The sequence below is a fragment of the Rhineura floridana genome, chromosome 17 (assembly GCF_030035675.1).
Source record: "Rhineura floridana isolate rRhiFlo1 chromosome 17, rRhiFlo1.hap2, whole genome shotgun sequence".
In the NCBI taxonomy this organism is placed as follows: Eukaryota; Metazoa; Chordata; class Lepidosauria; order Squamata; family Rhineuridae; genus Rhineura; species Rhineura floridana.
Genome location: NC_084496.1, coordinates 618,642 through 639,864, shown reverse-complemented (window position 1 = coordinate 639,864; position 21,223 = coordinate 618,642). Strand labels below are relative to the sequence as shown.

The window sequence follows — 21,223 nt, the reverse complement described above, 5'->3', positions numbered from 1 at the left end:
CAGAGACCCCCCCATAGTGGTTGACAGAGACCCTCCCTGTAGCACACCCAGACACCCCCCACAGCATGCCCAGACCTCACATTCTGGATCTGTCATCTAAGGACTGCTCTAAAGGGCATTTAACTGGGAGCCCTGGCTGAACCAGCTGCCAAAAGTGCCTAGGCAGTGATATTTATTTCATATATATTATATATCTATATATCTATATATCATCATTATTAAAAATAAAATCCATTATTGGGCATCACATACCCTGATTGCACCACAGAAAATGAAGCGAAGGGACCTTCTTGCCCACCCCAAGCTGCCCACGTGCAACGAACAAACAAGCAAGCAGGAGGCCTGGCAGTGGGGGCAGCAACCCAGTGGCCTTGGGGGGCCCACATGGCATTTTGAGACGTTTGCCCCGGCCAGCCTTCCATATGTGCCAACGGGAACGCCAAGGCAGCCAGCCAAGGGGGTGGAAGGCGCTTTCCTCAGCAGCCACGGCCTCTGGGAAGACTGAGGCCGGCCAGGCGGCACTGTGCACGCTGGCCCCATGCTGAGGTGCTCATTCCCATCGGAAGTCCTGGCCGACCGTCTCGTAGAATTTGACGTTGTAAGGGTGGTAGAAGTCCCGCAGCTGCTCTATCACGTCTGGGTCAATCTGAACGTGAGTCCTGCCTTTGGATTTCCCCAAGCAGCGTGGCAAGCCGCCCCTCTCAGTCTTCTTCAGGCAAGGGAAGCCTTTGGTCTTGTTGAAGTAGAAGTGCTTCTCCGTGATCACCCGCCTGATGCCCAGGAAGTCTTGGATCTTGCCCATCTCCCCCGCGGGGTCCGTGATGAGTCGCTCCCCGCTGACAAAGTGGATCTGGGACAGTGGGAAGTACTGGAGCCAACTCTCCAGGTGCAGCGCGTAGAGGCCGATGCGGATGGCGCTCCAGGAGGTGTCCACCAGGCCCAGGCTGCGGTTGCAGAAGGAGAGCCCCTCAAAGGTGGGGATGTCGGGCTTCTTGGAGAGCGTCTGGGTGTAGTCTGAGATGGCCCTGGTGACGGGGTTCCTCACCACCACAATCAGCTTGGTGTCCCGTGACATGTTGAAGATCCGTTGGGGGGCTTCTTGGGTGACAAAGTAGCTGGGAGTTTTCTCCATGGTGATCTGGCTCTCCAGCGTCCGGGGCATCAAGCGCCTGCAAGGGAAGGCACGCAGAGATGAGGGGGCGAAGCAGGGAAGAGGGGAATGGTAACCTTTGCCCTCTGAGCTAGCCCTGCAGCCGAGACCAGCTCCTTTCGTGGCCCCTCCCACAGTTTGCTTTAGGTAGCCTGGAAGAAAAGGGACCAGCCTTGAGCCTCCACTGACCACCCCCTTACTGTTACGCAGCAGCCCCACAGAAGAATAGTAGAAACTCTAATGTGTCCCTATGTTCTACTGTTTGTATTCAGTTTCACTAAAACTTCATAGCTCTGGGCAGTGTTTCAGTGGCTTCCAATTTGAATTTGTGCTCTTGGTTCATTGATTAAATTTTGTGTGTCTATTTGTGTCCACTGGGTGTCCATTTGGATGCACAACTATTACTTTCAAAAATGCCTTGGCCTGGATTGGTGTAAGCTGCTTCTGGTGTTTCGCTGCGGATGATGCCTGCTCAGGTCTGTTTTTGACCTTTTGGGGAAAGGCCACAAGTTGGTCACAGAGCACCCGCGCTGCCTGCAGGAGGTTCAGTCCCCAGAAGGGAGGGCTGGGGCTGTTCCTCACCTGAGTCAGCTGAAGGCAGTTTCCTATGTGCCTTTTTTAACAGAAAGGTAGAAAAGGAATTGCAAAATTAAATGAAGATGGCAAGGGAATGTTGAAGATGTTCAAGACACATTTATAAAGGAAAAGATTTAAAGGCTGAATAACTGTGTTGTATACATAATTTTTATTAAAAGTCCCCCCCTTCTCTCCTGAAACTAGAATCTTTGGTTGCTCAACAAAGCTGATTGGCAGTAAACACACCAGGGTTGTCGCCAGCCTTCCTGGCTAGGTGGGGCTTTAAAAGAAGTGAATGGGAAAGCAAAGAGGAATCAGTCACTAAGGCTGCTTCCAGACAGGGTCTTAATATCACAAATGGGTCATTGGCAACAGTTTCAGCTTAAAAATTTTTGTTCTACAATTAAAGTAATGTAAAGGTCTATCAAAATTAAGATTACCTATTATTTCTTTTTCAAACGTAAGGGGGGAAAAATCAAGTTTGCTATTTTTTGGTGATTTTTGGTCAAAAGTTTCTACAGTCAATTAATCTACATTAGTACAGAAAATGTTGACACTCTTGTTTGCACCCGAGCCGGCAAAGGTTTTTGCAGCCATCAGAAGATAATCAAAAGGAAATTCTTTGCTGGTAAATTTCCCAAAACCTATTTGGGTTGCTGCTGTCCTTTTGCAAGAACGTTCTGGCCGCAGAAGGTTTTGCCAGCAATGTGATTCTTTGGGGACTGAAGGGGTTTCCTTGCTCAAAATTCAAGTTATCCACAGATGCCACAGCAGTGATTATTTCATTATCTGTAGAAAATCTCTATGTCTCTGACTAAAAACACACACACAATCCATTCATTTTCTCACATATGTGGAAATTGTTTTAAAGTAATAGACAGATGGCACATGGCACCAGTAAAACTCCCCAAGATTAATATAAGTATAGATAAATGATGCTAGCAATGTGTTCTCATAGTGGAAGCATTCTGGGACAGTGGCAGCAGGTCAGCCTCCATCAACTAGGGGAGAAGAGCCTGCATTTTTGTTGGGCATTGTTGGGCCTACATTTCGGGGCCTGTCCACACATGCATTTTTAATTTTTTTTAAAGACTACAATTATTTACATGTGTCAAAAAGCAACACCATTAAACAAATATAAAAGGTTGTAGGAACATAATATTCTTTCTTGATGAAGGACTAACCAGAAGTGTAGTGGCAAATTCAGAAGTGCAGGATCCTCCCATGACAGTCATGCCAGGCCCCCTCACAGGCACAGCCCTTTTACCACTTTCCTCATCTACTTTGCTCTCCCTGTCATCTCGCGAGTCTACTCTCCACTACAACAGACATCTCCAGGAGCCAGTCAGCATGAAAGGGAAGGCTGTGTTTTAGCTACTGAGAAGAATCTTTTCAGCGGCGGACTCACCTCCTTTCACTCTGATTGGCTCCCATCAGCACAAAAGGACAAGGACTCTTCTCAGTGGCTAACACAATCCCTTTTCATGCTGATTGGCTCACACGTAGGGACCTGGCTGGGACGCTGCTCCCCAAAGAGTACTGGTCTACAACACCCTGTGACCCTGGACGACTACATCCCTGGGACTAATATAGGAGAAGACAATCACCACCGTCATATTCATCAAACCAAGAGGACATAAGGCATCATAAACATTAATTGATTATAATTCTCCAGACACTTGGATCATTAATTGTTTTTCCAAATTGTCCTTGTACTGTCAGTCTTACAAGTATGAAAAATAAAACTACCACCTTCCTGCAAAGACGGCACCTTGTTTTAGTTGTCCTCTCACATATCTGTGTGAATTTTCATGAAGTCTTTTGAAAAATAAATTTGTAAGTGATGCAGAAATGTGGAGAACTGAACTTGGCACTGGATACATGAGAAACGGAGAAACCAAAATAGGGACTTGCCCATCCCTAAGTTCTGCCTTTGTCCAAACTGCAAATCTTGCAACCTTCTGTAAGCAGAAATGCATCTGCATTTACACAAGCCTAGCCCCTGTGAGGGATGCTTGTAAAAGGAGCATACGTCTCCATCCAAAACACTAAAGGTGCCTTGCATGGAATGCAAGGAAGGCAACGGCTGAAATATGGACTCTAATGTGTACAGGCAACTTGCCCTCCTGTGAGATGAGCCTTCCAAGATCTCATATTTGTCAACTGTGTTTAAGTCTGTGCTGCTTCCCCCCTCCCCCCTACAGGGAGTCTCCTGCACTCTGCAAGATGAATGTATGTTAGGAGGACACCCCCCCCCACTACTTTGGCACCTTTGGGTTGCTCAGGAACTGCAAACACCAGGATTCCATTCTGCAGAGTTTGAGAGCTCTTGGCCTTGCTCCTGTAATTTATTAATGCAATTTATTTTGAGTTTTTCATAACTGATTAGGGCCTGTAAGTTTTGTATTTTACATATATGGCTCTAATGCCTCATGGAGTGGAGCTTTATTAAGCCCCGAGGTGGCCCATTAATGAAACAGCAGCTTTATGAATCTTCCACCAATGGTGAGCCGCTCATACAGCTGTCCTGGGCTGATGGATGAGCCAAGCCTGCTTTTGTGATCTAAATCCAGCAGTGCCAGCAGTGCTCTCCGACACTGAATTAGCATCTTGCTGACAGTCTTTAAACAATACAACTCATAATCTGGATTTATGAGGCCCAGAGCAAAGCAAGGGGAAATGCCAATTAAACCTACACCCAGACCCCCCTCAGGTACTTTACCAGGGTGGCGACAGCAGCACGGCAGCTAATACATACCTGCCAATCTCCAGCATTCCCCACTGGCACAGCAGGCAAGGATCAGCAGGTCCTCTCTAGAACCCTCCCAGCGAAGAGAGGACAAACTCCGGGCCTGTGCTTGTAGCACAACTCACAGCCAAGCGAAGGGCAGTGGAGCAGGGGAATGCCAGAGGATTCAAGGTCCCAACAGATGGCTATATCAGCCCTAACCTGGTGCCTCCATCCACCCCAGATCACAGAATCATAGAGTTGGAAGGGGCCTGGAAGACCATTGAGTCCAAACCCCTGCTCAACGCAGGAATCCAAATTAAAGCATACCCGACAGGTACCTGTCCAGCTGCCTCTTGAATGCCTCCAGTGTTGGAGAGCCCACTACCTCCCTAGGAAATTGGTTCCATCGTCGTATCACTATAACAGTTAGGACATTTTTCCTAATGTTCAGCTGAAATCTGGCTTCCTGCAACTTGAGCCCATTATTCCGTGTCCTGCACTCTGGGACAATCGAGAAGAGATCCTGGCCCTCCTCTGTGTGGAAACCTTTCAAGTACTTGAAGAGTGTTATAAGTCTTCTCTTCTCGAGGCTAAACACACCCAGTTCTTTCAGTCTCTCCTCACAGGGCTTTGTTTCCAATCCCCTGATCATCCTCATTGCCCTCCTCTGAACCTGTTCCAGTTTGTCTGCATCCTTCTTAAAGTGTGGCATCCAGAACTTCCTGCAGTACTCAAAATGAGGCCTAACCAGTGCCAAATAGAGGGGAACCAATACTTCACACGATTTGGAAACTATACCTCTGTTAATGCAGCCTAAAATACGAGGTGCCTTTTTTGCAGCCACATCACATTTTTGGCTCATGTTCAGCTTGTGATCAACAACAATCCCAAGATCCTTCTCACATGTAGTATTGCTGAGCCAAGTTTCCCCATCTTATAATTGTGCAATTGGTTTCTTTTTCCTAGGTGTAGAACTTTGCATTTGTCCTTGATAAACTTCATTCTGTTGTCTTCAGCCCAATGCTCCAGCTTATCAAGATCACTTTGAATTTTGTTTCTGTCTTCCAAGGTGTTAGCTATCCCTTCCAATTTTGAATCATCTGCTAATTTGCTAAGCATTGCCTGCACCTCCTCATCCAAGTAATCAATAAAAATGTTGAAGAGCACTGGGTCTGGGACCAAGCCCTGCAGTACCCCGCTCATTACCTCCCTTCAGTTTGAGAAGGAACCATTATAAGCATCCTTTGAGTATAATTCTGTAGCCAACTGTAGATCCACCTGATAGTTGTTCCATCCAGCCCACATTTAGCTAGCTTGCTAATCAGAATATCATGGAGCACTTTATCAAAAGCTTTGCTGAAGTTGAGATATACTATGTTCACAGCATTCCCAGAGTCTACAGGATTTGTTCTTGATAAATTCATGTTGACTTTTAGTAATCACTGCACTGTTTTGAAGGTACTTACAGACTGACCGCTTTATAATCAGCTCCATAATTTTCCAGGGATCGATGTCAGTCTGACTGGTTTGTAGGGCCCAGGCTCCTCCTTTCTGCCCTTTTTGAAGATAGGGACAACATTAGCCCTCCTCCAGTCATCCAGCACTTCACCCTCCTCCATGATTTTGCAAAGATAATAGACAGTAGTTCCGAGAGTTCTTCAGCCAGTTCCTTCAATCCTTTAGGATGCAGTTCATCAGGCCTTGCAGATTTGAACTCATTCAAAGTTATGAGATATTCCTTGACCAAGCTGCAGTCCTGCCCCTTCACCTTCACGATTGCCAGGAGGGTCATCCTGTGATTCAGTGCTACCTGTCTGTACTCTTCCTTTGTGGCCTGGCCTTCCTTCCACTTCCTGTAAGTGCCCTTTTTTGTTTTCAGGTCATCTTTAAGCTTTTTGTGGAGCCACATTGGCTTCTTCTGTTGTCTTCCCCCTTTTTTTCCTTGATGGAATTGTTTGCAATTGTGCCTTTAGAATTTCCATTTTTAGAAACTCCCACCCATCTTTGACTCCTTTTCTCATTAGGGTCGCTTGCCATGGAACCGTACTTATGATTGTTCTGAGTTTATTAAAATAATCTTTCCTGAAATCCAGGGTAGGCATATGGCTACTCTCAGCTTTTGCTTCCTTTAAAATCAAGAACTCACGTATAGCGTGGTCACTTTCCCCCAGTGTTCCAGTAACTGCCACTTCATCCACCAAGTCATCTCTGTTGGTTAGAATCAAGTCAAGAGGATAGCTGATCCTCTAGTTTCTTCCTCCACTTTCTGTAGGAGAAAGCTATCTCCCACACAAGTCAGGAATTTCTGGGAGGGGCCATGCTTGGCAGAATTTGTCTCCCAACAGATATCGGGGTAACTGAAGTCCCCCATTACTACTACATGATGTACTTCCAAGACACCTGGAGGATAACAGGTTGGGGAAGGCTATTGTTACAGCAGCTGTATTTTGTCCTCCTACCCAAAAGGTTTGAATTGATGGACACTCCTGAAGTATGTGCATAAACTTCTCCAGAAGTTCTTGGATTACAAATCGCCTCACCCCTGCCATTTGGACATGCTAGCGGAGGTTGATGGGAGTTGTAGTCCAAGGCTTCTGGAGGGCACCAGGTTGGGGAAGGCTGGCACAGACAATAATAGCCTGGATGAATAGATACCCTGACCTACATTTGTTTTTTAGCCCGTTGATTCTGCATGCCAAAGGAAAGGCCTCTCATGCACCCCTTTGCATGTTGCAGAGCTGATCCCTGACACTGAAAAAAGTCTCGGCGCTGAACGGAGGCTTGAAGGGCTCTGTTCCTGAGATAAATTAAAACCATCCAGTAATTACTATGTTAATTAATAATTTCATTTAAGAGAAATGTAAATAAAGGGCACTGAGAAGACTGAAACATCTGAAAAGGTTCTCTAATGGTAAGAGTTATACACAGTTTCCATGTCACACGTTATATATTTCAGAATGAAAAGGCAAACCTGACTCCTGAAGCAGGCATATTGCAAAAAGGTGCTCAGGACTTCAGGTGCCATGCCGTATGCTGGGGGGTGCATCCCCCCTACACTCACACTCTCAAGACATCTGCCCCTCCCAATACAAGCAACACTCCTCTGAAATCCATTGGCAGAGTCAGCCCCAGATAACTTAACTGGGATGCTTATGTTAATTTGTAAGCTGCTTTTCAGTAACAAGATGCTCAGAGCAGCATTTGCACCATCCAACATCTCCTCTTTGGCTGTCTGGATTCCAGAAACCTGGAAAAGGCTCCCTCAAGTATTTGTGCAGGAAGCCCAAACAGCAATCTTGCAGATCACGTGTCATTACATCACAAAAGCTTGCTGTCTGAACAAAAAGTACCAATTTGTGGTTGAGGTACGTTAATGCAGACAACACACTTTCATTCAACAAACATCATGGCAAGCTGCGGGCTGCCATGCACAGAGTGGTAGTATAAACTGTCAGATGGCTGTGGAGTGGAGTGGAATGGGGGGGGGAGGAAGCATTAAGAGCAAAGCATCCCCCCCGCCCAAATGAAGCCAAGGAAAATACCAATACGTGTCGGGTGGTGTATTAAGCACACATACATGACCAGTGTGGTGTAGTGGACTACGACCTGGGAGACCAGGATTCGAATCCCCACACAGCCATGAGGCTCACTGGGTGACCATGGGTCTCAGAGGGAGGCAATGTTAAACCTCCTCTGACTACCACCTACCAAGAAACCCTATTCATAGGGTCGCCATAAGTCGAATCGACTTGAAGGCAGTCCATTTCCATTTTCACATGACCCTTGAAGTCTGCTGGAATCATTTAGAAAAAGCAGCTGCCTGCATTTCCCAAAGGCAAATGAAAAGTCAAGAAGCAGTTTTGGTCTGGTGTGCACTACAGCCCTGGAAGAAGAGGCTGGTGGAGATGCAACAGGGAGCTTTCATTTGAAGGAGGATGTTTGCCCTATAGCTCCTGCCCAGTTATTATTTACTCTCTTTCCTTGTCTCTGTTATGGAAATATGCAGAGATACTCAGTGGTCTGAGCTTGGAGTGTGCCAGTGCGTGCATTTACCTAAGTAGCAGGCTTTTACCCTGCATTTAGATCACTGAGACTGAAGACTTAGTAAAATAAGAAAAGCTACTTTATTTATAGAAATACATAATAGATAGGAAAGGCATACCTAGTTCTAACTAAGTTGGAGGCACAATGGCCAGGCTTGGGTCTTGCCCTCATGGCTCAGGAGAGAGAGCAAAGACAGAGATGTCTCCTCTTTCCTCAGACAGTCGAAGACTACAAAGGAAGGAGGGGCAGGACAGCTTCCCTGAGCAGCATATCTGTTTACAACGGAAGGAAGTTAGGCAGAGAAGAGCACGAGGAAAGGTGGGTGAGCCTAGCCAGCTGGAGGACCCTCACTCTATCTTCCTTCTGGAATACACACAAAAGAACCCAAACAGGAGTTGCTCCTGCCCCACTTCCAACAGTCCCTGCTTCAACTCGCCACTGACCCAAGCCCTAACACCTCACCTCATTTTTGCCCGGACATCTCAGGCAGGGCTGCAGCAGCACAAAGCTTCTGTCAGGAGGAGTTAATTCTTTTCTTGAGGTGTGAAGCGATGGATTGGGCACGAGGAAGCCTTTAGCCTGTACCCACTCCCACATGGGAAGAGGGGAAGGACTGCCTTGTGTCCTCTGCAAGCAATGCTCTCCTAGAGGCAAACTGATGTGGAAAGCCCATCATCACAGTGGCTTCTGTCCCCCTCTGCCCCCCCGGCAATGGATTCCTGTCCCACCTTCCCCTCCTCCTTCCATGGTGGCACTTGTCCCATGTGCAACACAGCGGAATAAATATATTTGCTTGCCTCCTCGTTGTCCCCGTTGTGTGCAGCAGAAGACTGAGCAGGCAGGGAGCCAGCTCTCCTTGCAGAGCATGCCAGCCAGCTTCATGATAATCCTGGGCCTTACTCACTTGTCAGCAGTAAAATAAAGTGTTTAGCTTGGCAAGGTTCCCACATGGCAAACAGCAAAAACCTTCACTTTCCCATTCTTCACCTCCAGAGTTGCCGTGAGCCAGGCTTGAAAAACAGGGTTTCTCAGAGTAGAAATTAACAGATTCCTTGACAGACATGGGGCTAATTCCCCTGACCCCCCTAAAAAATGCCAGGATTTTTCTGGCGGAGAAGTGGCAGGATAGTTAACGTAGGTGGCACAACAACCCAGCTCCCTAGGACAATGCCAAGAGACTTGACCTGGCTGCCCAGCAAATGGATTCCATCTAGCGATGGGGGGGAGGAATTCAGTCCATGTTTAAATTCACACTTTCCAAAACAATATGGGACCTGGGGGGAAAAAACAGCCATCCTTTGAAATTTGCACTTGTCTGAATTTTGCAGTGCAGTCCTCCAGCCTCGTCACGTCTACAAAAATGCATTTACTAGGGTATTGGGTCTTCCAATTGATGGGTCAGGACCCACTACGGGGTCATGACCTGATCGAAGGTTGGTCACAACAGCAGCATGACCACCGTACAAACATATGGTAAAAAAGACCTGAGGGTCCCAGGTCTGAAGCAGTTGAAGACTGTGATACTGGGGCCAAGTGTGCATAAAAATACATATATTAGTGAATATAACATACAATGCATTGTATTAGGGAAGAATGTGTAAAATGGGGAAAACTGCATACAAAATGTGTTTACTAGGAGAAATTCACACTAAATGTTGATGAATTTTCAGAAGGATTTTTTTGATACAATATCAACAAATTGATGTGGAAATGTGGATAATTTAAGATTAGAAAAATGAGAAATGGAAACAGACAGACTTGCCCATCCCTAGTTCCATCACATGTTTGTTAAGAGTGCCCATCACACACACACACACACACTTTACAAACTTGCAGCACGTCAAACCAGTGCTGCTGTGCCAGTCAAGATTGATCCCATGCTGCCTGCCTCTCGCTGGAGACAGCAAACTGGGCCAGCTGGCCAAGCCAATGGGGAGAGACAAAAAGCCAGCCGGGTGCGTGTGTGCCTGAACCCTGGCCTGCATGTTGACATCAGTCATTGCCATCTCCCCCGTTTTCCATCGGATCAGAAGAGTCCTTTTCCCTGCAGAAATCACATGTACAAACTCAACACAATGACTGATGCTCTGGTTAGTGCACAGGAATATCAGGAGCTGCCCTCTCCTGAGTCAGACCACTGGTCTCTCTAGGTCTACACTGACTGGCAGCAGCTCTCCAAGGGCTCAGACAGGGAGTCTCTCTGCCTGGAGGTGCCGCCAGGGATTGGATTGCACTCTTTGGCACACAAAGCAGATGCTCTGCAATGGCCCGTCCCCAAACAGAAGGACACATGTGTATAGGGAACAAAACAATTTCAAAAAACCCAAATCACTGGTGGAATTGCACACCACAACAAATAACACTCCTAGCGCTGCACAACGGAGAGGCCTTTTGGTAGCAAAGGGCTTTCCCCCATCTGAGCAGAAAAAGGAGGGTTTGGTCCAAACCACAGAGAAAGCCAAATGCCAGGCAAAAACTCTGCACACATCAAGCGATGGGGCCAAATGTTTCTCTTTTGCAGAAGGTGGGACCTGCCCTGGTAATGAAGCTGGAGTTAAACACAAACACCTGCAAAGTCAGAAAGCCTTCCCTGGTGGGCAGTGGGGATGCAAATATCTGATAAACTAAAATGCTTCATTAATTATTATTTAATTAAAAGCAATATTGTGCACCCAGTGACAGAGAACTGACTAACATTATCACTTGGAAGTGTCTCAAGTGATGAATAAGGTGGCAAGAATTTAAATTCTACAGAGGTACCTATTATTATGCTGACATCTCTGCTGTTTTAAGCATGGTCTGTTAGGCAAGCAGGGGGCATCTGGGGGGGGGGGAGATTCCAAACGAGAAAAGTTAAAAAGGAAGACGCCGTCATGGAGATGCCAGTCACCTGAGCACTGGCAAGGATCAGTGAAGGGCCCATAGCAAAGGGCTTCAGTACCGCCTTGGCCTGCAGAAGCCTCCAGCTCCAGCTCAGAGATCTCAGGGCTGGGAAAGGGACCGCCCAGGTGACCATGGAAAGGCACTGCCTGTCCATGGCACCAACCCAGAGAGAGAAAGATCAACAGCCTGACTCCGTAGAAGACAGCTTTGAATGTTCATCCGAATGAAGCAGCAGGCGGGCAGAGATACCTTGCTAGGAAGGCAAGCTCCCAAGAGGTGTGGAGACTGATATCCTTCATTGTACAGGGTGTGTGTGTGTCTGTGTGTGTGCTCAGCATCCCAGGCCAGGCCATCAGTACACCACCTCCCCTTCTCTTGAGATAGCAGCATCCATGCCAAGATGGCCTGTCAGGGCCTCTTGGCAAAGGAACTAGCGCTTGCCATGTTATGCATGCAGGGCAATGCCTGCCATGCCCAGCACATCCAGTGAAGAACGAAAATCAGTCCAGCATTTTCTGCTTTGCACTTTGCTTCTGGCACGTGTGGGAAATTAAAGGAACCTCATGAACCTTTAACATTTAACAGTTTGACCTGGGCACCTTTTGATGTGTTGTTGACCGAGAGAGATTGACTGGAGGGCAGAGCAGACCCCCAGAAGAGGAAGTAGGACACGTGTGTGCCAGCCCCACCCTCCATTGCTGAACTTGCTTCTCTACAGAAAGCACACATGCTGAGGTCTTCCCTTTGGGGCTCACATAAAATACATGTGTAGACGTAGACATGGCTCTGTGCGTTCATGTGTAGATTCTCAGGAAATAAACCTGCCCACACAATGCGTTCCTTTTGTGTCTAAGAATGCAGAAGCTGCAGCTTCCTATCTTGGAGTCATTTGGGGTGAACATTTAGAGGGAGGCTATCCATGTAGAATCATAGTTGGAAGGGACCCCAAAGATCATCTGCTCCAACCTCCTGCCGGTGCAGATAATCCCCTATCACAGGACCCCTGATAGAGGTTTTTCAGCAGAGGCTGGATGACCGTCTAATGAAGGACAGTCCACCACCTTCTAAATCCTTTTTCTTTTCATTTGGACTCATTAGTTTGGCTCCTACAGACCAGTTTAGAGATGGTTATCATATTGCCTCTTAATTTTCTGTTCTCCAGGCTAAACATACCCAACTACTTTCAACTTTTCCTCAGAGGACTTGGTCTCCAGGCCTTGCACCATCACTGTTACTCATCTCTGGTCACATTCTAGTTTGTCTGTGCCTTTCTTAAACTCCAGCACCTAGAACTGGACAAAATGTTCCATATGGGATCTGACCCATGCAGAAAAGAGTGGCACTATGACTTTTCATGACCTGGACATTATACTACTGTGGATACAACCTAGAATTACGTTGCCTTTTTTTGCTGCAGCATCACATCACACTCCTGACTCAGATTGAGCGTGTAGTCTATTACAACCCCAAGATCCTCTTCACTTGGACTGCTATCCATGCCAGCAATCTTTTCTTTGTGGATTTGGTTCTTCCTGCTTTACATTTATCTCTGTTGATATCTCTCTAAGTTTTGGCCCAGTTCTCCAACCTGTTGAAATTATTTGGGACCCAAGGCATTTGCTAATCCATTCCACTTAGTTTGGTGTCCTCTGCAAATCTGATGAGGGTCCCCCTGCTCCTTCATCCAAGTAAAATCTAAAAATGTTAAACACTGGACCCAGGACTGGATCCTGTGGTACAGCACGTCTCTCCAGGTTGATCGGGTGCCACGGAGCAGCATTCCTTGGGTAGAGCCCATCAGGCAGCTGCAGTAGCACCCTCCATCCCAAATCTACCAGGTTGATAACCAGAATATCATGGGGGACCTTCCGGTAAGCCTTGCCAAACAAAAGATGCTCTACATCCATAACATCCCCCTAATCCACCAGGCTCAGTCGCAATTTAGCAAAGGATCGTCCTGCATTAATCCCACGTAGTTAAGCACTGAACTCACACTGAAAATGGCATCCCATTCCCATCCAGGCAGGGAGGCATCCATCCTGACACAGCCCCTGCATCCCACTTGCCCTCAGTCATCATCTCCATGGATACTGCAGGGGCAGCTGGACCAAACTTGAGGTAGGGCTCTTGGCCCAGGGACTGTATAGACCATCTTTCCCAGTCACCCCTGACCACTGATCATGCTGGCTAGGGCTGATGGAAGTTGGACTGCAAAACATCTGGATGGCACTAGGTTGGCGAAGGCTGGTGTCAGCAGTAGGGCATACCTCAGTGTGGGGCTGACAGCTGGTACTGAAATGGACTGCCTTCAAGTCGATCTGCTTTCAGGGTAACTGGTCTTCAGAGGGGGTTTCCCATTGCCTCCCTCTGAGGCTGGTCCTCCCCAGCTGGCTAGGGCCTGCTCAGCTTGCCAGAGCTGCACAAGACAGCCCCTTCCTTGTCCGCAACTGCCAGCTGGGGGGCAACTGGGCTCCTTAGGACTATGCAGCTTGCCCACGGTGCATAGGTGGCAGGGCACGTCACCCCTGAGCCACTCACTGTGGGGGTGATCTTTAGCTGGTTCTTTACACCCAGGAGACACGAGCGGGGATTTGAACTCACAGACTCTGGACTTCCAGCCAGGCTCTCCTCTCCACTGTGCTATACCAGCTGTGGTATGGCAGGAAGGCCCCCCCAAAGCAAGAATGGAGCCCCCACTATGGACACAGAGGCACAGCGCACACCTCAGAATCACTTTGGTGAAAGGGTTCAAGGCCCACAGCTTGTATTGATATTACCCTCCCAAAGAAAAGCACCATCCAGGCATTGAAAAATTTAAAGAAAAACCACAGAAGGGCCCCTCCCCCTCTCAGTTTCCTCTGAGCCATCATTCCTCTAAAGACAAAGAGATGTTCTTGTTCCTGGAAGCGCTTCACACCGGATGGGAGCCAGAGTAGACTCCAGGAAGTCCACAAAGATCTCTCGGCTGAACCCTCCCAAGTTGAAATGATCCACATTATGCAAACATTCTAGCACGATTTGTACAGCTTATTTGGCATGCCAGTTTTATAAGGCACATTTCCCACATGGACTGGAAATCAGGTTTCCCAGGCAACTCCGGGGCGTGAGGGGAGAGGAAAGGATTTCCCCTTTTGGTGTGTTTGTGTGCATGCGGCCTGCAGGAAGCTGTCCTGAAGGCATCTCCCAGTGTCCGTCCCCCAGGACTGCGCCGGAGCAAGGGAGATGCTTAAGGCTCAGACCTTGCTGTAGTGCCAGGGGGTGGGTGGGTGGGTGGGGGATTCACAGGAAAGCAAACAAGCTTCTGGAGGATTTCAATTTTGTCCTTGCCTGTGACAAGGAGGAGCCTTTTCCGGAAGCCACTTCCAAAAACAATGAACGGCATCTATCCTGCCCCAAAGCCCAAGTGGAGAGCGCACTGCTTCTGGGTTTCAGCCTGGGAGGAGGCCTAGTGCCAAATGCTCATTTGGGCCATGACGTTCTCAAGCAGGCCTCTCTAAACACTTCACAACTCAATCTACCTTACAAGGGTGTTGCGAGGGTTTTTTTAAGCAAAAGTGCCAACAAGAGGAGAATTGCAAGAACTTTTGCACAATAAAATACTCAGGAGCATTGGAGTGGAAGCAAGGCCCCCTCTGCTGGTCCTCTGCCAGCCTGCTGGGCATTGCCGGACTCAGCAAAGGACTCAGTCAAGACACAGGGCAGATGACACACATTTGCATAATATCAGTATGTGGCCAAATTTGGGCCTCTGAGCAAATTAAGATGGTGGCTGGCTGGGGACTCACTGGCACTGCCCTGGGCACTGTGCCCAGTTGCACTGTAAGCAAAGTTTCACACATAATAGAAAGGGCAAAGCAGATCTGTGGCCCAGAGCAGAGGACCCATGACTCAGGTCCTCTGCCCCTCAACAACACCCCCTGCCAGCGTTTCCAAAGCATCCTGCTCACCTCTCCGTTGGGCATTTGGCTGCTCTGACCAGGCTTGGACAGGTGAGGTGGCAAGGCCTTACTCTGGAGAGGCATGTTCTTCGGCCAAAAGGAGCGACCCACTCCCAGCAGGGTCCCCAAGAGTCACCATGGTCTGGCAGCTGATGAGGGCTCAGCAGAGCCCAGCAGGGACTTACTGGAGGGGGCCCCTGGGCTCTCCAAAAGCAGGAGCAGCCTCCACATCCCCCCGTCACGCCAACGCTCCTTGGATCCCACGTTTGCAAAGTGGAGAACCCCAGAGTGCCAGTCAGGCCCGCCGAGGGTGAGAACAGCTCCGCCCGCGCAGACCGTTCAAAGGGTTCCTTCGCTGGCAGACCCGGCAGGGCTTCAGAGTCATTCCTCGCGGGCACGAGGGCTCTGTCGCTCTGTCTGCGCAGCCCAGGCAGAGAGAGGAACTGCGGGAGGACGGTGGGCAGCTCAGCCTGCTGCTTCGACGTGGGGTCGAGCCCCAGAGGGGGACTGGTGAGCTGCAAGGAACGGGGGGCCTCGTGGCTCCTCATCCTGGTTGAAGCGTCACCCCTCTGGGCCTCCGAGCCCAAAGAGACCCGGAAGAAGTGGAGCCAGTCAGGGCTGTGGGACAGGCACTCTGCACATGCTCATTGCTGTACACAGGCTGGGGCTGGGACGAGAAAACTCAGGCCACGCAGACCCAGACTTGATAGGTCCGCTCTGGAGGGAAGATCTCAGGGCGAGAGGGGCGCGCAAAGGAGACGCACCCGGTCCCCAGCGCCCCTGCGCGCGTGCAGAGTGCCGCTCCCGCTCACCTGTACCACTCCAGGCCCCGCTCATAGTGCCTGTCGAAGAAGTGGGGCTCGGTGCCGAGGGCGCGCACCGCCGGGTGGCCGCGGATGAACTCCAGGACGGCGCGGGTGCCGCCTTTCTTGACGCCCACGATGAGGGCGTGCGGGAGCCGCTTGGCGCCCACGCTCCGGGGCGCAGGCGACGAGGAGCCGTTTCTGCTGCTGCTGCTGGCGGCGGCGGCGGGGCAGGCGCGCCACTTCTGCAGAAGTTTCTTGCGGGCCGCGGCGGCAGCGGCGGGCAGGCAGCTGGCGACCGTCGGGGGAGATGCTGCCGCCGCCACCGCCGCCGCCGCTTCGCCCCGGGCCAGAGGCTCCGGCTCCGGCGTGCAGCAGAGCAGGAGGAGGCTGTAGCAGAGGTAGGTGCCCGAGAGCGAGAGGAGCGAGCCCAGCACCAGCGCCCGGCAGCGCCGCCCCCGCCGCCGCCGGCTAAGCGCCATGGCCCCATCGCCAGCAGCAGGGCGCGGCGGGCCACGGCTCCCCTGGCCGGCACCGGCGTCGTCGGCGTCGTCGGCAGCGCATCGGGCCGGCAGGCGGGCGGGCGAGCTCTGCGGCCCGCCACTGAGCCCCGCTCCCGCAGCGGCACCTCTTTAAGGGCCGCCTGACGTCAGCCGAGCCGGAGCCGCCCCCGCCAGCCCTGACGCTCGCAGACCCCACCCGCAGCCCCGCGCCCGTTGGGATCAGTCCGAGAGGACCTCTGAGCAGGTGCAGAGATCGCGGCCCGGCTGGGCTCCCTCTGGGGCCCCCGAAGCTACGTATAGCCCCAGCCGGGCCCTCGGACAGACTTGCTTGGCACATGAACCGCCCCCCAGCCCGACTGGGAGTGTGGAGGGGAAGGGGGCGGCCTTTTCTTTGTTGCCGCCCTGCTCTTCAGGAGACTCTTTATATCCGAGGCGGATCGGATGACGCCCCCCCCCTTTTAACAAGATTAACTAAATGCCTCCGAGCACGTGCAGAGTGGACAGCCTCCCAGGGCGAGCCCCTCGCTTGCCTTGCAAAAGGACGCTCTGCGGAGCAGGGAAGTCCCGCGCCCTCCCCGCCCCCCCCATCTGGGCGCCTTTTGCTAGGAGGACACAGCCTGCGCTCTCTGCGGCCCCTTAGGAGAGGGCTCCCTGCGCTCCGCCTCAGTGACCGCGCGGGACAAGGGGCGCCCTTGGCACTCTCGCCTCTCGCCGGGTCTCGGGGAGGGAGGCCTTTCCCAGCCCGGGCACCTCCGGGCCTGTTGAGCGCTGCAGATGCCAGCAGGCGGTGGCGCGCTCCCCACCAGCCTCGGTCTGCTCTCGGCTGGTCCCCGCCTTCCTTGCAAGTGGCAGCCCCGGCCCTCAGCTCGCTCCTCCCGTATCCCCGAGGAACAACTCAAGGGGAGGACAATGAGCCGGCCCTGCCGCTGCTGCTGGCGCCAGGCTTGCAGTCGGGGCGCGGTTGAAGGCGCAGCAGGGCCGGCCCGCTCTGACTGGGGCGCCGGCCTTTCCAGTCCCCAAGCTGCCTCCCGCGGCGCTGTTTTGCAGGTGCGCATAATTTTATTGATGTTTAGAGACGAGGCTTCTCGCTGACCCTGTGGAGCTGCGGATCGTTTTGTATGTGGCGCTTCAAGTGCTGCCTTGACGGCAGCTGAGCAATGCAGGCCAATGCTGAACAAATAAGCAATGAAATAAAGGCATTCAGGTACTCTCCAGGCGGGCCCTCCTCCCTTTCCCAGGTGTAGCGTCCGCACAGGACTAGACCGTTGTGCCAGACACAGAACGGGGCGGGCCTGGGGCTTCTGGAACGCTCCAGGGCCCATTTGCACCGGGAGGCGGCTGGAGGACGCGGCCGGCTGCAGCTCCCAGCTAGTCTCCAGAGAGCAGAGAAGAGGAAAGGCAAGGCCGTCGGAGCCTTGATAGCGTCTTCTGGTTGCTGCCGGAGGGAGATCAAAGCTTCCCAATATTTCACAGCAGGAGAAATGGGGGAGGGAAGACCAATTTCTGCCCGCCTTGGTCAGGTTGAGCTTGCCAGGACCAATGTGGGAGGATGGCAGGCCCAGAAGAGAGGGGCCCAGGCCCTCTCCTCTCTGAAATGGTGGCTCAGGTGGATCCCTGTGGCTGCCCCGTGTGGCAAGCAAACAGTGGTGTGCGTGCGTGTGCACGCCTGTGAACACCTGTGCACATATGCACCAGGGGATGCCAGACACAAGAGCCTGGAACAAGTCTCAGTCCTGGGGAACCGGGAGGGCTTGATTGGGATCTAAGTGCACCAAAACTCTATTCAGCCTTGGAATGAGTAAAGAAATGAGTGTCTCTGAGTATGTGCAAAGTGATTTCATGCTTAACCTTCCCATCCTGGTCCAGTGGCTGTGAGGCTAGTCAGTGCTGAAAAAAGCAAGTTGTTCTGGGCACAGGGCCAGTTGTGAGTAGCCTCCTGGCAACAGACATAGCATACCCAGGCCTCTTGCCCCACCAGTCCCCAAGGCAGGGTTGGGGCCCTCACTCTAGTTGCCATTGGACTCCAGCTCCCATCGACCCTGCCCATTAGGCTTGCTGGCTGGGGCTGAGGAGAGCTGGAGTCCAAAACCTGCTGATGGGCCGGCCATCGGTCCCCAGCCCCACCCTGGGGGATGCACTAGTCGCTTTTGGAGATGGCAGATTATTCAGAAGCACGTGTGTGTGTGTGTGTGTGTGTTGGCATGTGTGTGACAGGAGGATGACATCATCCCTATGTGCCAGTTGTGCCAGGGCTGTAAAACTGCTCAGCTCACACAAGCAGTCGAGCAAAGATATGCCTTGGAGGGTCACTGAGCTCTCTGAGAACATCGTGGAGGCTGTAAGGAATCAGATCCTCTCCTCTATAGCAGAACCTTCTACTCAGGAGCACCACCGTCCTGCTCTCAGCCAGCATCCCATACTATCCGGGGCACAGTGAGGCACATGCAGAGAGGCTGTCCATTGCACAAAGGCATGCCCAGAGCATGCGGGTCTCCAGCACCCATGGAAGTGATCCAAGCTGTGCACACCAGGAAGTCAGACCGACTGGTCCATCTAGCCTAGTAGTGTTGACACTGACTGGCAGTGGCTGTCCAGATTTTCAAGCAGGAGCATTCTCAGTCTTACCTGGCGATGCCACCGGGGACTGAACCTGGGACCATCTGCAAGCCAAGCGGATGCCTCTGAGCAACAGCATCTCACGTCCCCTAATGCCAGGGAAGGCCACGGTGCCAGGGGAAGCGGCCCACCCACCTTCCCCCTGCCTCTTTCTGTAGAGAAGTGTGTCCTACAAGAGACCCACAGAGAAGGAAAAGAGCATGGGACTCACCCCTGAACATTCTGTACTTGGGCATTTGAGGAGGGCTGAGACGTCACACCAAGGCAGGAAGTGGCTGAGAAGGCAGAGGTCCCGACTTCCCTTCCTAGGTCAGAGACAATGAACGGAACTCTGGCCTCTCCCAAGACCAGCTGCTGGTGGACATCCCTCTTTGCTTCTTGCGGATGTCCAGTTCCCTGGGCCTGGCCTGGGCTACTTGGGAAAGGTGGTTTCAAGCAGCACTGAGCATGATTCTCGGAGCGAAAGGGGCCTCCCCTCCACCCAGCCCCCCTGCAATGTAATCACTTTGTGCACAGCCCCAAAATGAAAGGGATAAAGATGTTGGGAGGGCGGGAGGTGGGGGGGGAGGAAAGAGCTTTAATCTCACTGAGTAGATTACAGAGATGACTCCAGTTTAATCCTCCCCTTTCTGCCACTGATGTGATAACGAAACCAATGGAAGCCTCTTTGCGCTCGGAGGGGTGGTTGTGGTGACTGGGGGGGGGGGCAGCTGCCTCTGCCGCAGATGGCAGCAGATGCCTCTGGTTGCCATTTCAGTAGGCAGAGAGGCACCGTTCCCAGATGGGGTGGAAGCAGGAGTGGAGAGTCAAGTTGCAGGTGATAGGACAGGCCCTTCTCCGCCTGAAACCTGGACAACTGCTGCAGGTCAGAGCAGACAACACTGGACTCAACAGTTTGGTCTATGACCGTAAATAAAAATCAATCAATCAATCAATCACTGGACTTGATGGAGAAACCGTCTGACTTGGTATTAAGTAGCTTCCTATCTCCTTTGCCTACCTTCACTTGCAGATTTTGCCGAGTCGCACCCCCAGCAAAAGGAAGCCCCCTCCTGCACAACAGGGGCCCTGTGTACACCTTGCACAAGCACCCAAGGTGGTCAGCATCAGCAAGAGAGAAGCCTCCAGTCTTCCAGACTTGCCCCAAGAGCTCCCTGCCCCCCAATGCTGGAAAGGGGGCACTGCCCTTGGACAGGCAGCTCTGACGGAGCGGGTGATGCCCTGCAGTATGGACAGTCTTCCTGCAAGCAAGGCAGCGATGGGGGAGGGATGCAGTAGAGTGTCTCCTTTGCATGCAGAAGGTCCCTGGTTCAATCCCTTGGTCGGACTGGGAATACCCTTGTCTGAACAACCTTGCAGAGGCACTGCCAGGCAGTGCAGGCAACCCCGAGCTAGATGAACTCAGTCTAAGGCAGCTTCCGAAGGCAGAGGCCCAATGAAGAGAGGGTGGGAGAGATGGGGCAGAGTGGCCTCAGGCAGCTTCCAGTGTCCCATAGCTCAGTGGGAGGGAGAGCACCTTCATTGCATGCAGAAGGCCCCAGGTTCAATCCCCCACATCTTGAGGTAGGGCTGGGAAAGACCCCTGCCACAGACCCTTCTGAACCACTCACTGCCAGTCAGTGTCGACACTCCTGAGCTTGATAGGCCAATGGTCTGACTGGGCAGAAGACACCTTCGGATATGTACCTGACCGCCTCTGCTGTGCTGTCGGGTGCTGGGGGTGGGTGGGAGGGTGCAAGACTGGCAGAGGTGCACTTGGCTCACTGCGTCCCACTAGGCAATCAAGAAGAGGCTGATGGCCATCTCTGGAGCCAAGGAAACCAGGCAGACTTCTTCATTAGGGCTGGTCCAAATGTGGCAGAGGAAATAGGCAAACATAAATTGCACATATGGCATTACTGGAAGAGCTCCTGTTTGCAAATATGCCTAACAAAATTATGCATGGGTGTGAATATGAGTGACAGGTTTGCTAACATGTC

General features: G+C 51.5%; 1 protein-coding gene across 2 annotated transcripts; it reads right to left on the bottom strand.

The window, feature by feature from the left end:
* Positions 1–237: 237 nt before the first annotated feature.
* On the bottom strand, positions 238–19,335 carry LOC133371819 (heparan sulfate glucosamine 3-O-sulfotransferase 2). Of its 2 annotated transcripts, none has more exons than XM_061599652.1 (2): positions 19,254–19,335; positions 238–1,169 (listed from the first exon to the last, which is right to left on the bottom strand). In XM_061599652.1, exons 1-2 carry the CDS (start codon positions 19,286–19,288, stop codon positions 551–553), a joined length of 654 nt encoding a protein of 217 aa, XP_061455636.1. In that variant the 5' UTR covers positions 19,289–19,335; the 3' UTR covers positions 238–550. The 2 variants fall into 2 exon arrangements, with proteins under 2 accessions (XP_061455636.1, XP_061455637.1); XM_061599653.1 differs by lacking the exon at positions 19,254–19,335 and adding an exon at positions 16,135–16,497.
* Positions 19,336–21,223: the final 1,888 nt, after the last annotated feature.